Raw genomic sequence first — 19,946 nt, 5'->3', positions numbered from 1 at the left:
CTCGTGGGGGCCCTGCCTATTGATCTCTAAACATCTGGAACACCTCATATTTGTTTTACAAGGCAGTGGCGAGCAGTCCCGTGGCCCCCGATAGGGGAGTGAGGCAGCAGCGGCAGCAGCACCAGGACGGACCACTTGACACCTTGCTTCACGGCATCGATATGCAGTAGTGTGATACCAGCTCTGCGGAGACGAGAAGGCCAGTCCATGGCATCTTGATATTAAACCGTGAGCTCTGCGCATTCCTCGCCGACAGCGTAGTCTTTTTTTTCTCCCCCTGCGGAGTCGAAAGGATTAACTTGGCCGAAAAAAGGTGGCGAGGGTGGAAATCTTAATAATTCAATTTGAGCTGATTCTGTTTGGGGGATTCGTGGGATACCATTGGACCTGCGATGGACTCCAGCGCGGGGGAATATGGCATGGCTCGTGTCGGATTGTTTTTGGTTTTGATGGGGCTGTGGAGATTTAGCGATGCTTGCCCCGCATCCTGCACTTGCAGCATCTCAAGAATTGTTTGTATTGATTCTGTACCAGGGATCGAGGATTTCCCTGTCCTCACGTTAGATGACATGGAAAACATCACTGAGATGTAAGTGTATGAAAACGATCGCACCGACAGCTTATTAACTCATTAGGAAGCAATGCGTAAAGAGCTCCCCTGGAATCTGTAGGTCGCTGGAATATCAAATAGTTGGGGCTGGTATTTTAATAATAATATTAATAATAACAACAATAATTATAATAACAATAAGGGTGAGAATAAGATCAGCGGCGTTATTAATGGAGGTTTGGAATCTCCTTGTGGATTAAACATCAGTAGAGATCCATGTTTAGCGCTTTTCCCGACACAGAATTTATTTTATTCTTATAACCAATGTCAGATCATGTAGCCTCGTATATGTGTGCTTGCGTGTGCTTTTACGCGCGCGCGCATGTGTGTGTGTGAGACAGAGGCAGTTGCTCGCGTGCGCGAGCGCGTTATGGTGGCGAGGTTGTGCGTCAGGCTTATTTGCATTAGTCGGTGTTTTCCTTTACAAAACAGCTCCAGTGGTAGTGATGGAGTAAATTTTCAGGCCTAACGGAGCCTCCGAGGTGCTCACTCGGTTTTTGGGCGGCGGTGTGAAGCAGCCTGAATACTTCATGCTGTTGGCACATTACACATGAGATCGCATCAGTTGTGTACAGCTGCCAATAGGCTACCCACAGTTGTGTAGAGCCTCATCTGCGTCAGTGTGTAGGTCTGTGTTGAAGCTTACCTGTTACAACCCCGCACAAGTACACCACTGCATGGCACCCAGCGGAGCAAAGGGGAGACTGAGTGAGTTTTCGGAGGCAGGCAGGCTGAATAGGCGTCACATCAGTTTACCGTGAAGGTAGTTTACTTGGGGTCAACGTGTTTATTCGCGTTTTTACTTTGCAGATAAAAAGAAAAGTCTTTCAGGTGCCTATATGTTTTTTTTTAATGTTCTTCACTTTGTAAAGAATGCAGTTGTTCCAGATTTCTTTAAGGCAGTGTGTACAACATCAGTGAAGGACATCAGGCCGGGCACCTTCTGAAAATCAACCATGAATTTAAAAATTCCTGTTAGTGATACTTTAAGGCGTCACTTCGAAAGCACCACTGGCTCTTTAGATACATTTTGTAGTTTTAGGGCATCCTCCAATCCTCATGTAAACAAAATGTTTCCTACTAACACATGAAGCAACCAGCAGTCAGTCTCAAACCCATCAGTAGGTAGCAACACTCACAAGTTGTTGTTGTTGTTGCTTGTTTGTTTTTTTCAGATCATTTGAAGCTTTAACGAAATACTAGTTAAAACAGGACAATCATTCCACCTCAAAATAATTCATAAATGTTTTTCATTCTTAAAAACTCTATAAAATATGTAGTTACTTGCTACAAATTCAGAAAAACAATTTCAAGTTTTCACTGTGTTCTCCAAAAGTCTCATTTGTTAAATATTTAAAATTTCGTGTTAGTACTGTGTAGGAATGTAAAAGCAGCATCTTGAAGAAAATCTATAAAACAAAAATACCACCACTTTTTCAGTCTCCCCAAATTACACTGTTGAAGCAGAGCACAAAACTCAGAAGACATGAAAGTAGGCATTTTATGACCATAGAGAGACAAGAGGTGGACCGTAGTAGTGCCTCTTACCAGAAGCAGATTCAGGAACAGTGAGATGGGTAAAGCTTCATCTGTGCCAAGTTCAAGGTTTCACCATGAGGACCTACTGTTCCCAACATGGACCTTAGCTAAAAAAAGTAAAATAAAATTACTAAAAATTTAGATATGGAAAAAAATCACACTCCTAAGGATATCAATGTCTGAAAGCACCTTCTCACCTAAACTGAAACCTCTCAGCATAGGCACTGTCCAGATAACTAAACCTCCCAAACGCTGGAAAAAAGCCATCTTTTGGCATGATAATTAATTTAACAGCGTGGGCATGTGATGACGCTTTACATTAGCAAAGGACTAGACAAAGGAAAAAAGACAAACCTTTAAAAAAACTTTCTTCAAATCACAAAACTTAGTTAAATCTCGCTGTAGAGCAAAGAAACATAATAGTGTTTCTCTTTCTCGGCACTAATTATTTCACAGACATGCCTCCTTTCCAAACAGAAACCTGCTTACTCCAAAATACAATTACATGCTTCAGCATAAATAAAAATAACTTTTCAATGTGTACGTAGACACATCTGCGATTGCTCAGTTGCAACTTTGAATTTGATTCCAAAACTTCACATATAAAGGCACCATCGTTCTGTCTGCAACTTTGAGTTTCTTTATATATCAGCAGCTGTAAGGTCTCCTGCTTATCAACCTCCAGCCAAATACTGACACACCCAGTCTGATCGTGGCTCAGGACCCAGATTAAGCTGCTAGACTGTCCCTGCACAGTGTTTTACCTGGTTAGAGTTAATAACCCCAATTCATTCATTCTTATCGAGCTAATTTCCCTACAACTTATTATTATTATTATTATTATTATAATTATTATTATTATTGGTGACATACCCAGCCCCCACGTTAAGCTTTTTTTCCCTAGAGGTGCTATTTTAAAACAAAAACAGTTTATTACAGTTATTAGTCCACAAAGTTGTTTAAAAAACCCAAAAAAAACCATTGTTTTTAGTAAACAAGGTAAACATGTCACACCGTCAGTACACGCTGTTGTATTAATGTTATACTCACAAATGCACAGACAAGACTCCTTGAGTAAAACAGCTAGCTTAACTTGGGAGCAGTACAATTTTACCTTGCTGACTCGCAAAAAACAACAAAATGAGTTTTATTCAAAAAAAAGTTATTAGTTTTATAAAATACACACATTTCCCATTCAACACTTGAGTTTTTGGAGAGTTAATTAGGACCTGTATCTCAATTCCAGTTTAAATCACACTTTTGACTCAATATTTGACATTTTTTGTGTGAATAGTTTGACTAAAAACCTGCACCATACCAAGCTTTCCCTTTCATCTTGTTTTTCCACAGATACATTGCTAATCAAAACAGACTGTTTGACTTGAGTGACAGCAGTCTGAGGCACTACATAAACCTAAGAAACCTGTAAGTAGAACGTTCAGTGTTGTGTTTTTTATGGTTAAAAGTGGAGTTAAAGTTCATGTAACTACAATTTAACTTCCAACAGAACGGTCACAAAGACAAGACTGACATCTATATCACCGGACGCGTTTTTTAACAATACAAGACTTCAATATGTGTAAGACGAATTTTACAGAGCCTCTCCAGTTATTTCATTATTAAACATGTAAGAATGCTTAGTTGAATATTTTCTGTTTGGTTGTTTTTTTTTCTCTCCTCTCAGAAATCTCAGAGACAATAACTTGTCAACACTGTCATGGAGAACATTTCAGAACTTTAACATTACATATCCGTAAGTGACGCATACGCACAAGACTATCAGTGTATCTATGTCTTTTCTATGTAGTGTCACATGCACTCTATTTTCTTTCTAGGCTACTTCTGTCTGGGAATCCTCTGGATTGTGTTTGTGAGAACTTGTGGATCAAGCTAAGACTCCAGGAAGAAACAGACAGTCCCGAGCTGACATGCACAGATGACAGAGGAGTGGCGCAGGACTTTGCTACCTTCCGGCCGCCAGACTGTGGTAAAGTGAAACCATCCCACAATAAGCAAATCTGAGTAGACTGATTGATATCGAATGTTTGAATGAGTGGATGCACAGTAAGGGACTGAAAGAAAGACAGAAAGAAAGTTTAAAGGGAAACAATCTGATCAAGTTTCCTTTTACTTTTATGGTTTGCATGTTTTCTCACAGTGGTTCCCACCGTAGAGGTCACCCCCAGAAATGTGACTCAGATGGAGGGGAGTAATGTCAAAGCTATTTGCAGTGCCTCAGGCTCCCCTGCTCCCGAGATTGTGTGGAACCTTGATGAGCTCTGGACCCACTATGAGGTAAGGTGATCTACCTTTCTGTTTTCATTTTTAAACCTTTGGCACGGCTCCACCTTTACGGAGTCTCGAAGAGCTTTACTTTGGTGATATTTTATACTTTTAAAAAGTTTTTATAAAATAATATGTAAATTGTTATTATTATTACTATTATTATTATTATTATTAATATAATAAAATAAAATAATCACATTTAATTTAGTTGTTTTCATGGGAAAATCAAATATATAGATAAGAAGAAGTTGATTAAATGCCACTTTCTAACTCACTAAAAAGCCTCTGTTGCCAAACTTAATTAGCTTATGTTCTTTAGTGCTTCAGTGTTTCAAAACACATCGTATTCCTTGATTATTACAAACATGGGCATTGAAAATTTTAAGTGACCTGCTGTTTTTAAATGTATATATTTAATTTATCTTTATCCACGTGAACAGTATTTCCAACAAACGGGACGATTTTAACAACTAGTATTTTTAAACAACTATGAGGACATGGACTAGACTGGTCTGAGACTAGTTTCTAATTTGAAACAGCTTACTGAAAACAATGCGAAACACATCACTAATGTTGGGGGGGAAAAAAAAAAAAAAAAAATATATATATATATATATATATATATATATATATATATATATATATATATATATATATATATATATATATATATATATTCTGGGTGATTTACAAGCATTCAGGGGTTTCAAACGCTGAAATTTACTTTTAAGCGCTTAAAAGTTTGTGACTGTGTTTGTAGACCTTTAAAGGGCATCTTTAGATAAATTCCGAGTTGTGTAGTTGTCAACATGAGATTTCAAGCTTTGAATGAATAATTTTAAATATATAAAATTGGACATTAATACTGTTGAACTGGCTTGTTTCTGGTCCGTATTGAGTACTTGTAAATATTTTAGCTGATGCTTTTAGCTAATTGTTTTGCTATTCTTACATCAGCTTTTTCTAATAACAATTAGAAAAGTTGTCTTTTTTATTTTAATTTATTAGCCACTTTTAGCTAATTTACGCTGCTTTTCTACCTTGTGCTGTTTAAAATGTGTATCAACTGCTTTTACTTACTTTGCCGTTCATATGTTCTCTGGGCTTCTTTTAGCTAGCTGTTAGCCACTTCTAGCTACTAGTTCAATTATCATCTCACATTGATTTTAGTTTGCTAAGTACTGGTCCATAATATTTTTCAGCATTTGTTTATAGAATTTCAAATGTTTATCTTTATCCCGTATAAGTGTCTTCATTCCTTTTAGGTACTTGAACTTTTAAGTAACTCTTTAAAACTCCCTGGCTACTTTGCTAACTACTCTGGTATCTGTGTGTCATAGCCATTTGAGCCTGTATTGTACAGTCAACTAATAGTAGTCGGTTTCATAAGATCAAGACAATTTTCTGTATACAGGAAACATAATGAAAAAATTAATAATGTGTTTACAGATTGAACCTATGGATACAGAGAGCATCCTCACCCTGTCAGGCCTGTCTCCTGATGATAACGGCAGGGCAATCGTATGCAGTGCCGAGAACATGGTCGGTCAGACCGAGGCCAGCCTTCAGCTCAATATTCTTTGTAAGGACTTTAACCATGGCGCACATCTCTAGAAATTATATTTGCGTTGCTAAGTTTAATTTGTGTAATTTAATGTGATGAACTTTTAAATGCCTTCTTCGAGATGTTGTTTTTCCACTGGAAGCAGAAGGCTCCTCATTTTGTTATCATTAGTGTCTCTTGGCAAACCTTATTGACTCTCCATATTTCCTGTCCATAACTCTTCCTCCTGTGAAGCTCCTCATGCCTTGCCATACACCTCTGCTTGTTTAGTTCCACCCTCCTCCTCTTTCACCGTGTTTTCATTTCATCAGTGCTCAGATGTTGTGTGATCAGTCCCCCTTCCCTTCCCATACTTTTTGTCACTTACTCAAAATCCCTCAGATGTTGTTTTACCTATTGGCTTCCCTCCTTGTGTTTATTTCCTATCATCTTGTGATTACTCTTCCTCTACTGTTGCCTCTGTGTCAGTTGCCCCCACCATCCTGACACTCCTGTCTCCAGAGCGGGACCACCACTGGTGCATCCCCTTCACAGTAACGGGGAACCCCAAGCCGGAGCTAAGGTGGTACCACAATAACAAGCCTCTCCAGGAACAGGACTACATCCGCACCATGATCCACGTGACCACAGAGAACCAGCAACACGGCTGCCTGCAGCTGGTCAACCCCACCCACATTCACAACGGAGAGTACAAGCTGGTCGCAGAGAATAAGTATGGCAGGGATGAGAAGAACATCTCTGCCCAGTTTCTCCACCCGCCTAACATCAACCATACGGGTCAGTATTCTGTCTTTTCACACGAGTCCGTTTATTGAAGTCAGCTCGTTTCTGTTTATTATGGCTGCTGACATGCTTTTTTTTTTTTTTCATTTCTTTTCTTTTCTACAGAAGACAACGAGTATTGTAAGTATCGATTTGGCTTATCCGGACAAATGTTGTACTTGTTAGCATGATGATGATTGAGTGCAAATTTAAAATGAACTCTGATAATGTCCCTGTCCCTTTCCTGCCGTTGCCTGTGCCTTCGCCTTCTGCCCAGACGGTGTGTGTTTCAACTCTCAAATTTGCATGAACCTAACAGTCAGCATTTTGGCGTGCTTTCACTCACTAGATGTTATTGGTTTAAAATGTTCAGACCCATGTTTTCTTTCCAGATCCTACAGACACTCCACCGGATGACAGTGTTGCTGTAAGTGACCCTAATCAGCCCGCTCCATCTAAAGCAGTGGTACCTACCTCTTCTTGTAAACCCTTAAAATACACAATATTTTCTTGTTTATTTCAATTCTTTTTTAAAAAAAAGCAGCTCCTGTTATCGCCTCATGACTCCATCTTAGTTTTTTCCTTCCTAGGTGTATGTAGTTGTGGGAATTGCTGGCGTTGCCCTGATCGGTTGTGTTCTGATGATGATCATACTGAAATACGGAAGAAACTCCAAGTTTGGCATTAAAGGTGCAAACATTTTCTAAAAAAACAACTAAGCTGATAATTCAAGATATACATTTGTGCTTCCTTACCCTGAAATAAACAATATCACGTGTGTTTGCTAGAAGTGAAGCTACAACCGGCAGTTTATCCTGGAAACCCTGGCCATCACTGCAAATAAATATCACACAAACGTTATCCTCAGCTCCAGGTCGCAGACAGTCCACTCCAGGCTGCTTGGAGTTGAACTATCCCTGAAATACAAGAAACCCCATATTGGTCACCCTGACATTTGCTAAAACACAGAAACAGCTTTTCAATATGTCAGTGGCACAATACATCTTTTATCCGAATATATGTGTATAGAAAGATACCTTAAAGGTCCCTTTAAAACATATAATAGATACTAGAACACAAGTTTTAACATCACGTGCTTCCCTCTGAAATGCAGTTAGGTCTACAACTATTTGGACAATGGTAGGTTTTTGAGGGGGGTTTGTATGTAAACCACCACATTGGACTAAATCAAACATTATGTGATTGAAGTGTAACACCTCACCTGTAATCCAACGCCTTCTAATAAAGCATTAAAGTATAGAGTCTCCAGTTTTAAGAAGCTCAAAATGAACTGAACAAACTAAGATCATTTTAACTATAAGGATTGTTTTTAATGCTTTGTAGTCAGACTGCCTGAAGTCTAGAACCCATGGATGTAACCAAATCCTGTGTTTCCTCCCTTGAGATGCTCCGCCGGGCCTTTAATGCAGCCACTTTCAGTTGCTGCTTGTTTGAGGGTCTCTCTGCGTTCAGATTTGTCTTCAGTAACTAGAAAGCGTGCTCTATTGGGTTGAGATCAGATGACTCACTCAGCCATTATAGGATATCTGATTTCTTTGCCTTGAGAAACTCTTAGGTTTCTTTTGCACTATCCTTTAGGTCATTATCCATTTGCACTTTATCAGTTTTGCAGCATTTGTCTGAATCTGAGCAGAGAGTACAGCCCTGTAAACATCACAATTCATCCTGCTGCCTCTATCAGCAGTCTCATCATGACTAAACACCAGTGAGTCAGTTATACTGGTGGCCATACTTGCCCATGTTATAGCGTTATCTGTACTATGTTTGATAGAAAAAGCAGTATGCTTTGACTCATAGTTCTGGTACAAGTTAATCTTGGTTCCATGTATCCAAAACTTTTTTCCCAGAAGTTTTTATTTTAGATGTTTTCTAGCAAAGTTTAATTTGCCCTTCCTGTTCTTGAATGTAACCAGTGGTTTGCACCTTGTTGTAAAACCACTGTATTTCCATTCATGAAGCCTTCTCTTGAGGGTAAATTTTTTCCAAACCACCCCAAGAGTGTTTTTTGACTTGTTAGTCATTGTGAAGGAGTTTTTTAACAAAGGAAATAACTTTGAAACAATCCACTTTAGTCATCTTCCGTGGTCTTTCAGGGCTTTTTGGTGTTGCTGGCCAGTCAATTCCTTCCTTTTAAGAATGCACCAGATTGTTGAGATGGCTAATGATAGCCTCGTTCGCTTGAATAGACATCTCTTGGGACTTCATATTCAGAGTTTTAGTGAACAGCTACTAAATGCATCCACTCCAGATGTTTTATCTCCTTCATTTATCACAAAATAATAATAAGGGAACAGACATCAAATGCCTATGAAACTGCTTATAACTCAATTGTCCAATTGCTTTTGAGCCGCTGAAACTGGGAGGACTATCAGTAATTCTGTAATTCCTGAAATAGACTTTAGCTAAACAGTTAAAGTGATGCTTTAAAAAAAAAAAAACCATTGAATTAAAGCTGAAAGTCTGCACTTTAATCACATAGCAATTATTTGATTTCCACTCTGGTGCTGTACAGAGGCAAAATTATTTTTTAAAGTGTCATCATCCGACTACTTGTGGACCAAATGATATAACCAAATAAACGATTATGCAGGCAAGAAAAACATTTTAATTCAATTCTGTCACCTAATGCCAGTTAAGACATGCAACTAAAATCTTGCATGTCTTAACTGTAATCATCCTAACCCTCCCAGTCTCCCTCCATATACTGACTGCAAGCTCTTTTTTCATGTATGTATTTATTTATATCATTTTCTTACTACCATTAGCTCTGATCACCTGTTATGGCATGATAATATTCTTTCATGTAGTCAGTTTTCTCTCATCATAATCAAGCAGAGTTGCTATACCAGATTTCAGATTTGAATAATTTGTCAGATTTCGTGTGTTTGTTCTAGTACACTTTGTTTTGTTTTTTGCTTTTACATTTGTTGAATTTCCTTTTCCTCGTTTGTTTATTATTTTTTGTACTTATCACCACTAAAATGATGTTACAGCTGGCAGCTAACTATCCAGTAAAATCTGGTGCCATGCAGCCACAGTTTCCAGTCTTTGTGCTAAGCAGCATGGTGCATAATCTAAAACACTTAAAAAAAATTCTAACTATTTAGTATGACTTTTTTCAGCAATTTCAACATCTTGTTAATATTCATAACTGATGCATAAACAGCTCATGAACCTTCAATAACAGTGTATAACACATACACTGAAGCCATTCAGTGTGTTATTAAGCATTATAAGCATTTGTTCTCACTTAATGTTAATGAAACATTAGAATGTCCTAATATCTCCTTACACCTATATCATAAAATATGAATCTAGTTATTATGTATCTTTGGTAAATGACATCTCAGGGGTTTAAAAGTAAGCAGTAGCGTTGGCCCTGTGCTGTTCCTACTGTGTGAATATGGAAATTACCACAGGAATTAGTGAGCTCTGCTTTGGCCTGAGCTCATCCTTTTACATTGTTCAGTAAACCTGCCTATAATGTGTAATCTGACATACTTCATCTAACCTGTGATCCCTCTGTCAATCTTTTTTCACCCTGCAACTCTGCTTTTACTCCCCTTCCTTTATAGCTAACAGCTTTACTCTTCTTCGTCTTCTTCTTTGCGCTGTCTTTCTCTTCTCCTCCTTCTCCACATCCTCTGTGGCTCTCTAGGCTCCTCCTCAGTTATCAGTAATGACGATGATTCTGCCAGCCCTCTCCATCACGTCTCCAATGGCAACAACACCCCGTCATCCTCAGAGATGGGTCCAGACGCAGTGATCATTGGAATGACAAAGATTCCTGTCATCGAGAACCCCCAGTACTTCCGTAACTCCGGCAGCATGCTGAAATCCAACACGTGTGAGTTACTGCCTCGTTCGACAAATGCCGGGTAACCTGGGCCTTTTCTGATAAATCCATGCAGGGATCGCTGCTAGGCGCCATATTTATTTTTGGCATCCTACTGCACTGTGATAGTGACTCCAGTTCCTTAGACCGGCTGGATAGTTGGACCACAGGAGATGTGCAGGAACACAAGCTCTGACAAAGGGCTTAACTCAGCAGTTTTATATTTTATACTTTATGAATCTACACAAAGTATTGAATTGTAAAAACAGATAGTTTAGATAAGTATTTAAGTCCTTTTTTAACTTATGCAATTTGCTAAATATATGTTTTCTGTCATGTTAATTTAAATATCTTTCAGTTTTTGAATTGTCATCACATAAATGATGCAGTCTGAAGACGCGTGCTTGTTTGTTGTGAGATTAGTGAAGACAAATGTTCTGTATGCACCAAAAATGTCCACTTAAATTCCCAATGTGCACATAACCTTGAGGGTAATTTGACTTCTTCTGCATTAAAGTTGTCCAGCACATCAAGCGACACAACATTGTGCTGAAGCGGGAGCTGGGAGAAGGAGCCTTTGGGAAGGTCTTTCTCGCTGAATGCTACAACCTGACACCAGACCAGGAGAAGATCCACGTGGCAGTCAAGGTACAGATCAAACGATCAATGAACTTGACAGTCAGTCAGTAAATCCTAGTGATTAGATGTACGTTCCTGCAGATAATGCTTCTCACCGTTTGCCTCTCGTCTTTGTCCCTGTCTTGTTTCAGACACTGAAAGAGGCCAGCGAGAGTGGCAGAGCAGACTTCTACAGAGAGGCTGAGCTCCTCACCAACCTGCAGCACGAGCACATCGTCACCTTTTACGGAGTGTGCGTAGAGAGTGACCCACTAATCATGGTGTTTGAATATATGAAACACGGGGACCTCAACAAGTTCCTCAGGTAAGCTTCTTTAGATCCTCTATTGGTATCTGTTACTAATCAGTTACTTGTGGTACCTCTCATGCAGATCAGTGAATGTCAAATGGTTTGCGTAAGGACTGACAGGCTGATAACAACGTAACACAAATGTAGTGAAAAGAAATAATTAAAAATAACACGTGCTAAAAACAAAAAACAAATATTGTATAATACAAAAGGAATAAAAGCAAATCAATAAAGTGCACATTGCTAGGACTGGGTTAGATCCCCTTTCTGTTGTTTCTCACTGTTGCTTCTCAGCCTTGGCTGTGGAGGAGGTAGAGCTGGTTATATACCAATGTAAAAGTCACAGGTTCAATCCCCAGCTACTCCAATCTGTATGTGAAAGTTTCCTTGGGCAAGATAATGGTCCCTGAGTTTTTCTCTTTGCATTTGTGTGTGAAAATTTTAGACAAGGTGCTTGTTTGAATGTGTTTGAACTGCTTTGAGTGCTGAGTTAGAGTAGAACGTGCTGTGTAAGAACAGGTCATTTACCGTCAGAACTGCCTCAATCCTTCATGGCACAGGTTCATCAAGGTGCTGGAAACATTTTCAGGGATTTCTGTCCATATTGACATGATAGCATCACAAAGTTGCTGCAGATCCATGATGCATGATGGAATCAGATCTGGTGACTGTGAAGGCCATTTGAGTAGGCTTACATGAACTCTTTGTTCTGTTCAAGACGTCAGTTTGAGATGATTTGAGCTTTATGATATGGCACATTAACCTGCTAAATGCAGCCAACAGAAGATGGGTACACTGTGGTCATGAAGGGATGGAGGTAGGCTGTGGCATTTAAATTATAAATAAATTGATACCGAAGAGTCCATGTGTGTCTAGAAAACATTCACCACACCACTCCATCGCCATCAGTGGCTTGAACTGCTGGTATAAAAGCAGGATGAATCAAAGCTTTACATGTTGTTTACACCAAATTCAGACCCTACCATTTGGAATTGGATTCATCAGACCAGGCAACGCTTTAATTTTGGGTGAGCCCACATGAAGCATTAGTTTCCTGTTCTTATCTGACAGGAGTGGCACCCAATGTGGTCTTCTGCTGCTGTAGTCCATCTACTTCAGAATTACACTTATTGAGATGCTCTTCTGTGTACTTTGGTTATATCGTCTACGACTGGCTGATTAAGTATTTACATTAACAAGTGGCTGTATATGCTTTATGGAAATAATAAAGTTACTGGGGACTAGAAATCAAAAGGAATAAAGTAACATGAAAACGAAATAAACATACAGGTAAGAGAGAATTATTTGAAACTGTTACAATAGGTCTAGGCTGCTGATGGCATCCTAGACCTATTGTAACAGTTTCAAATAATTCTCTCTTACCTGTATGTTTATTTTGTAGCTTCTAACTTTGATAAATATGTTTTTTTAAATCAAATGTAACAAAAAAAGCAGTAATGTCAATTTTACGTCTTCATTGTCTAGTCCGGTCAATGTTATAACACACGCTGTGGGATTGTACTGAATTTACTGAGTACGAGTGTGAGACTAATCACTATATCAGTGATCAATAAAATAATCAAATGCAAGAAAATACTGAGACTCTCTATTACAGTATATTTTCACAGACCAAGGTAATGCACTACTTGTGCTATTTGCAGTCTACAGTCTAGAACCCAAAGAAAAATACAGCTAATAGAAACATCACATTATGATCAAGACTGGGAGGCTAGAACAAATTTTGTATTGTAAATTTTTTTGTATTCTTTTACTTGGTGAGAAAAATGTTAAATAATTTCAGGTTAATGTTTTGTTAATTAGTTAGTTGATTGCTAATATCACATTCATGTATTACAGTAGTGACAGAATAGTTCATGCTGCTGCATTATTTTCTAAACTATGCAACGGTTACTGGGTGCAGGTCCCATGGTCCCGATGCAGTGCTCATGGCAGACGGTCAACACAGCATCCTGGTGGAGCTCACTCAGTCCCAGATGCTGCACATTGCCCAACAGATTGCTGCTGGCATGGTCTACCTGGCCTCCCAGCACTTTGTCCACAGAGACTTGGCAACAAGGAACTGCCTGGTAGGAGAAAACCTGCTGGTCAAGATAGGAGACTTTGGCATGTCCAGAGATGTTTACAGCTCAGACTACTACAGAGTAAGGATTTTAGATATTTTCCCCTTTCTTCCCTTACTTCACTTCGCCTCATTATACACAAAAAATGTGGAACTGATCAAATTTAATTCCAGGTTTGCTCTTAAAAAACTGTGCAGCTGCAAGAATGACGATCATTGTATCTTTTTTTATTGCAGTTTAAATGTATAAAAAACAATGGAGGTCAAAGAAACAAAACTATCATGTTAATAATAACACTGAGTTGATACATGTATTTTATTCCTTCATTGTGTCTCACATGCCAGCGTGAATCCCACAGTGCCCTCTGCTGCCCAAAGTGAAGTCAGAAATGTGAAGACTCTTACTGTAAATCAATTCCAAGATGCATTTTCCTGCATCTAATAAGATCCCCTTTAAGAGGGGTTCCCACCAAATCCCGTTATCAAACACATTAGCAACGCGAACGGCACCAGGATCCTGTTTCACTTGCTTACTTTGGAAGTCAGAAGTCAGTCCCGTTACACATGCACTTAGAGCAAGTGTTACCTTCAATCACACTAATTATTTTCACATGAGTGAAGACACAGACATGAGTGAAACCTTTGATAGTTTACTAGAATTTTATATTTGTGCCCCACAGTTGGATTGGTGGTTGACAGACTGCATTAAAACAGATTAAAAACAATGGAAAAGGATGTCTGCGTGGTTCACCAAATTAATCTCCCAATGCCACATAAATTAGCCAAATAAGCTAACAGAAACAAATCATCAAATTGTCACATGTAACCAGACACTTAATCCAGCAATACATATTTGTAGTACTGGGTTGTACTTCCTTTTACCTTTAGAACTGCCTTCCTTCTTCCCTCGTCCTTCTTTTTAGGTAGAAGGATTAGTCACATGATTTGTTATAAATATATATATATATATGTATCAATTTTAATATGAATTTAGTATCATTTCCAGTACTACTACCATTATTATTACTTATTGTGTTTAGTGCTAATCAGTAAGCTTATTATACGCAACACTAAATTATGAATATGGTGGTTCTCAGTTTGTTTTCATGCACACCCACCTTCGAAACAACAACAACAAAAACATGATCAACAGAATAGCGCTAATAAACTCTTGCTAGTTTATTTCACAGCAATCCCAGTACAGCTTTCATCTGGAACTCCATACTTCCTGTGCATTGTTTCATGCCCGACCAGTTTGGCAACCCGCAGTTTCAGACGCGCTGATATAATCCCGGTGAGCGTACCAGTATATGAACTTCACCAGTTAGAAGGCTTGGAGCTACAAAAGCACTCAACTAAAGAACTCTTAAATAATCTTTTGTTTCGCCATCTAGATTTTCTTCCATGTTAATGACTCTGATTTGCACTTCATTCAATTATTGATTATTTGTTATTCATGCACAGAGACCAAATGTTTGAGGCTTCCAGCTTCTGACAAGTTTGCTGTTTGATCATGAAAATGATCTTAACAGCAGACCTACCAGCAAATCCTGATCATTTTGTTTATATGCTTCACTTGAGCAAGCTAGACCTGGATGTGCACCAGAAAATGGGTGAATGAACGACATGTCTCAAAAGTGGTGCTACTTAATTTAGGGTTCAAATATTTATTTGGGGTTATTTAAGGTTTGTGTAAGTTAATATTGCAGTGAGGATTTGCCGGATAATCTTTGTTAATTTGACACAAAGAATCGTTTTCATCATCATAAATAGCGGACAAGAAAAAAAATCATACACATTAACCTTAACCCGTGATGCCTAGCGCATCATATGTGATGCATGAGTTTTGGGGAGCTTTTGAGACTTGTATATCATCAGTGTGATGATTAAAAATTAAACACATACATGTAAATTAGTATTTAAATTAATTTTTTAATAAAGTTGTTAGAAGGTTCAATAAACATTAAACATGTTCTGGTTTCATGGTTCAGGCTTTAAAGGGGTTTAAGACCTGTGTTGGCTTTTTAAGCTATCAGACATCAGTGTTTTTTAAGCACTTTTTATGATTTCATATATATTGTGAACATTTTAACCTTCCTGAATTTAGGATTTATTGCAGGGCTGTTCTTGCAGAATGATTGGTTGCAGCTTGGTGTTTCTAGTAAACATGATCATGTATTATAAATGGATTACAACAAACTATTGTACCATAGCAAGACTACAAAGTCTACAACGATGTGTTTTTTTCGCGATCACTGACATCTATTGACAGTCCCCCATTATTATAACAACAGTAAACAACAATAAAGTCAGCATGTTCAGCAGCTTTGAACTCTTTAGCAGATCTTGCAGTGTTGGTTTCTCATGAATGCTGTTGTGTCGTTTTTTGTGCAGGTGGGCGGTCATACGATGCTGCCCATCCGCTGGATGCCCCCGGAGAGCATCATGTACCGGCGGTTCACCACAGAGAGTGACGTGTGGAGCCTCGGCGTGGTGCTGTGGGAGATCTTCACCTACGGCAAGCAGCCATGGTACCAGCTCTCTAACAATGAGGTCAGACAGCGTTTCAACCTAACCCTACACTTCACATTCATTGGTCTCCATGTATGCACTGTGGCAGAAAAAGTCAGAGACTGTGAATAAATGTTAGTGTCAGCATATTTTTATTCCTATTCTAGCACAATGCCTACCTAATCAATTATTTCAAGACTTAAGAATTACTTGGTGGACTAAAAGAAGTATTCCATTAATGAAAGTAATCTGAGCTGTGTAAGAATTCATTCATAGCATGCTTCTCATAACTTTTGATGGCAGAGTGCCAGTGCGGAGCCTGTATAGTGGTGAAGACCAATAAACAAAATCATTCCAAAACTAGTCATTTATTTATTAAACAGTAAGCTGACTGAAAGCTTCTTTAGCACCACAAGCGAAGCATTAAATTCCTGACCCACACGTCTTAGAAGCCCAGACTGACATTATGGTCTAGTAATTTAATGAATGTAGGCTGTAGTCGTGCACCTTAATTCCCATCATCCCTCTGGTGGACTCAATGGTCTGTCTGGAGTTCGCTTGGTTTTGCTGCTGGCAGGCAGGGTGTGGAACCAGAATGCAGGACTCAGCAGACAGATATAAAACTCAATATCACAGCTTTATTGCTGGTAAAAAGGCAAGAAAAACAGAAGCCATATACACAAAAACTAAGCTGACCGGGAACACACAGACAGAGGCTGTAAACATCACGAGAGAGGACACGATGAAGAACAGAGGGAGAGGGTAGACAATATATACACAGGAGGGTGGTTAAAGGAAGTAGAGGAGAGGGAGTAGATGGGAATACAGTTTAACATAATCAAAGCAAACAAGACAAAGGAAGCAAAACTTAACGTCAGGCACACAAGATAGTGGACTCAAAATAAAACAGGAAGTAACACATGCACTGAGACTTGACACTGGGATAAACAGACAAGGAGGCATGACAGACTGGCAAGACAAAAGGACAAAAAACACAGAGAGATGGACACGAGAAGAGAAAGGGAAAAAACACAGGGACCAGGACGACAAATGTATTAACTAGACAAGACAGGGAACACAGACAGCCATGAAGACAGAGAGACCAAAAAGACATGAGGACCTGACTGGGTAGAGCGAAGGTAAACGAACACAGAGACAAAGGACACAGACTGGAAACCAAAGGGTAATTAACATCCTAAAACTAGATTTTAAGAACTCAGAGGAACTAGAAAATAACATCCTCGGGAACTAGAACATAATTTATCTTATGCTTTAAAAGAAATAAATATGGAGTCCAGAACAAAACTCAAAATACTGGGACAAAGAGACAGATTGATATAAGTCCATTTAAGCGATGGTGGTTTATTTTGAATCATCAGTGAGGCGTCTGTTACATTTCCTCACATTATATTTATTTTAAAGTGGATACATCAGCAAATAACAACTGTGCACAGCTGTAATTTAGCAGGATTTGAACTGTGTTTGATAGAAATATACAGCACAGTTTCTTTTACTTTATTCAGTCGGGCTGCACATTGCTAAAAACACGAGGGCCACAGTGGCACACTTTGATAACCCTTAACTGATATAACCTTGCTTTAACACAGTTTACAGGTCATGATGAATAACACTGATTATATAAAAACACTGTAAAACAGTATGACTGAAAACAGTCCTGTCTCTAGAGGAGTTGTATCAAAGCATGTCGTGTGACAACCAAATTCAAAATTCAGAGCTCTTCTTTGAATGTTGGCTACCTTTTGTTCTGTTCTCTGTCAAGCTGACCCCACACTGCTTGAATAACGTTGAGGTCCGGCACTGTGGAGGCCAGTCCATGACTGATGTGTGCTTTTCTATCCAAGTATGCTTTTACTGCATTGGTAGTGTTTTGGGGATCAATAGCATGCTGAAAAATGAAGATGTTGACAATCAAACTCTTTCCAGGTCTTCACTAGATTTTCTTTTCCTATTTTTTAAGGACACAACTTTGAAATACTTTTTATCTGCTGTAGATAGTTTGTTAGGAGTGACACTTTATCTTCTGCCCTCCAATTGTCCAATTTCTTAAGAACACACTGCTCACAACACCTTTTAAAAAATTACGAGAAACTCTGGCTCCAAACTGGAAGAAATGATGACAGACTCCAGACTTCAGTGCAGCACTCTGGTGTCCCATGTCTCAGTTGACATGAACCCTTTTTGAAGTCAGAACCCCATAACAGCTAACATTTGTATCAGAATATGACACGGCACAGCTAGCTGCATAATAGGAAATGACTAATGAAATCTTACTGAAGGTTGGCAACCCTTTACTGTTGAACATTTTGGTTTTAAAATCCTCAGAACTTCATGGAAGCGCAGAACAAAGATGCTTAAGATACTGTGCACTATTCCGGTAAACAGGATAGTTTCCTTTCAGATGGGGGAAATTAATATCATGTGTTAAGAAATAAAACCAAAGAAAAATCTTGATGAATGGCCCGCCCTTGAGATGACATACACTACACTGAATGAGAAAATGTAAAATCATCTTCCTTTTCCGGCACATATTGTGGGAGCTCTCCTAAAATGTAAGTCTTTGGAATTACAAAGACTATTTGCTCATGAACAGCATTCTTTTTTTAAACCTAAATCTTTTTGAAAATGTTCCTGGAAAAGGTGAGCTTAGGGCTTAAACCTCTGTATACAGTCTGTGCTATCCAAACGTCGAGGCCGTCCTTTAATATACTGGATGTGCAATTTGGTTCCCGCACGCTTCCCAGCCGCAGAGATTTTTTTGTATCAAACCACATTATTATGTAACAGTAGATAAATCAGCTTCTTTTTGACAAACCAACCAATGTTTTCCTCCAGGTGATCGAGTGCATCACTCAGGGCCGAGTGCTGCAGCGGCCCCGCACCTGTCCTAAGGAGGTCTACGACCTGATGCTGGGCTGCTGGCAGAGGGAGCCCTACATGAGGCTGAACATCAAGGAGATCCACAGCACGCTCCAGAGCCTGGCCAAAGCCTCGCCCGTATACCTGGACATACTGGGCTGACGCGCCACTGCGTCCGTGTGATGTACTGCGTGTGCATGTGTGCTTCATAATGTGGACAAGTGTTTGTGTGTTTGCACACGACGGGAACTGGGGGGAAGGGGAGGAGGAAGGGGAGGAGGAAGCAGAGGCTGCGCGAGCGCATCTGTGTACAGAAACCCCGGCTGTAAATGTAACTGTAAATGCTCCTGTCCTCATCACACGGAGAAAAAAGCCTTACGGTTTTTGAGTGATTTTTGAGTTGTTGTTTTTTTCTTTGTTTTGTTTTTTGGGGCTTTTTTTTTTTTTGCTTTTCTTTTAAATTTGCAGATGTTGTTGAGGCATGCTTCACAAAGTGGAAACCAAAATGCAGAGAGGATCCCGTACCATTAGTGCTCCAAAACATGTGGCGTAGTGTATGTAAAAGGCATAAAAAGAGACCAATAGACAGCTCGCCCTGTCTGCACTCACCGCATCGAATCACTTCCCTCTTGTATTCCATAAGCTGGAAATGAACAAAGGGACGTGCAATGTGTCTCTTTGTGATGGACAGTTTATGGATACATGCTTGTAGATAGCTAATTTTCTTCTCTCAGCAGTGTCTCACCTATTCTGCTATAACACAAAATAACCTGTTAGTTCACAGCTGAAGCTAAATGTGTCGTACGCCACAGACTATTTTAATATGTAGAGAATTTGCAAGCTGACTGAAATCCATGGCTCACAGATTTCAATCCTGGTCCTCTGAGGCGCTTCCCGACTTCACGTCTTTTCTGTAAATACCTTTTCCTCTTG

General features: G+C 39.2%; 1 protein-coding gene across 3 annotated transcripts; it reads left to right on the top strand.

Moving 5' to 3' along the window:
- Positions 1-392: 392 nt before the first annotated feature.
- ntrk2b (neurotrophic tyrosine kinase, receptor, type 2b) lies at positions 393-19,175 on the top strand. 3 transcript variants are annotated; one of them, XM_085358383.1, is made up of 17 exons: positions 393-589; positions 3,500-3,574; positions 3,657-3,728; positions 3,834-3,902; positions 3,985-4,136; positions 4,308-4,444; positions 5,885-6,017; positions 6,468-6,776; positions 6,888-6,902; positions 7,154-7,227; positions 7,352-7,451; positions 10,441-10,629; positions 11,135-11,265; positions 11,388-11,560; positions 13,467-13,707; positions 16,020-16,178; positions 18,990-19,175. In XM_085358383.1, the coding sequence occupies exons 1-17, from the start codon at positions 393-395 to the stop codon at positions 19,173-19,175; spliced, it is 2,412 nt and encodes an 803-aa protein (XP_085214509.1). The 3 variants fall into 3 exon arrangements, with proteins under 3 accessions (XP_085214509.1, XP_085214511.1, XP_085214510.1); XM_085358385.1 differs by lacking the exon at positions 3,657-3,728 and having other exon boundaries at positions 7,154-7,188; XM_085358384.1 differs by lacking the exon at positions 6,888-6,902 and having other exon boundaries at positions 6,468-6,787; positions 7,135-7,188.
- The last annotated feature ends 771 nt before the right edge of the window (positions 19,176-19,946 follow it).

The sequence above is a fragment of the Diplotaxodon limnothrissa genome, linkage group LG7, assembly GCF_057381915.1.
Source record: "Diplotaxodon limnothrissa isolate DT_005_m linkage group LG7, D_limnothrissa_male_GT1.1, whole genome shotgun sequence".
NCBI lineage: Eukaryota > Metazoa > Chordata > Actinopteri > Cichliformes > Cichlidae > Diplotaxodon > Diplotaxodon limnothrissa.
This window is presented reverse-complemented; position numbering and strand designations above follow the sequence as displayed.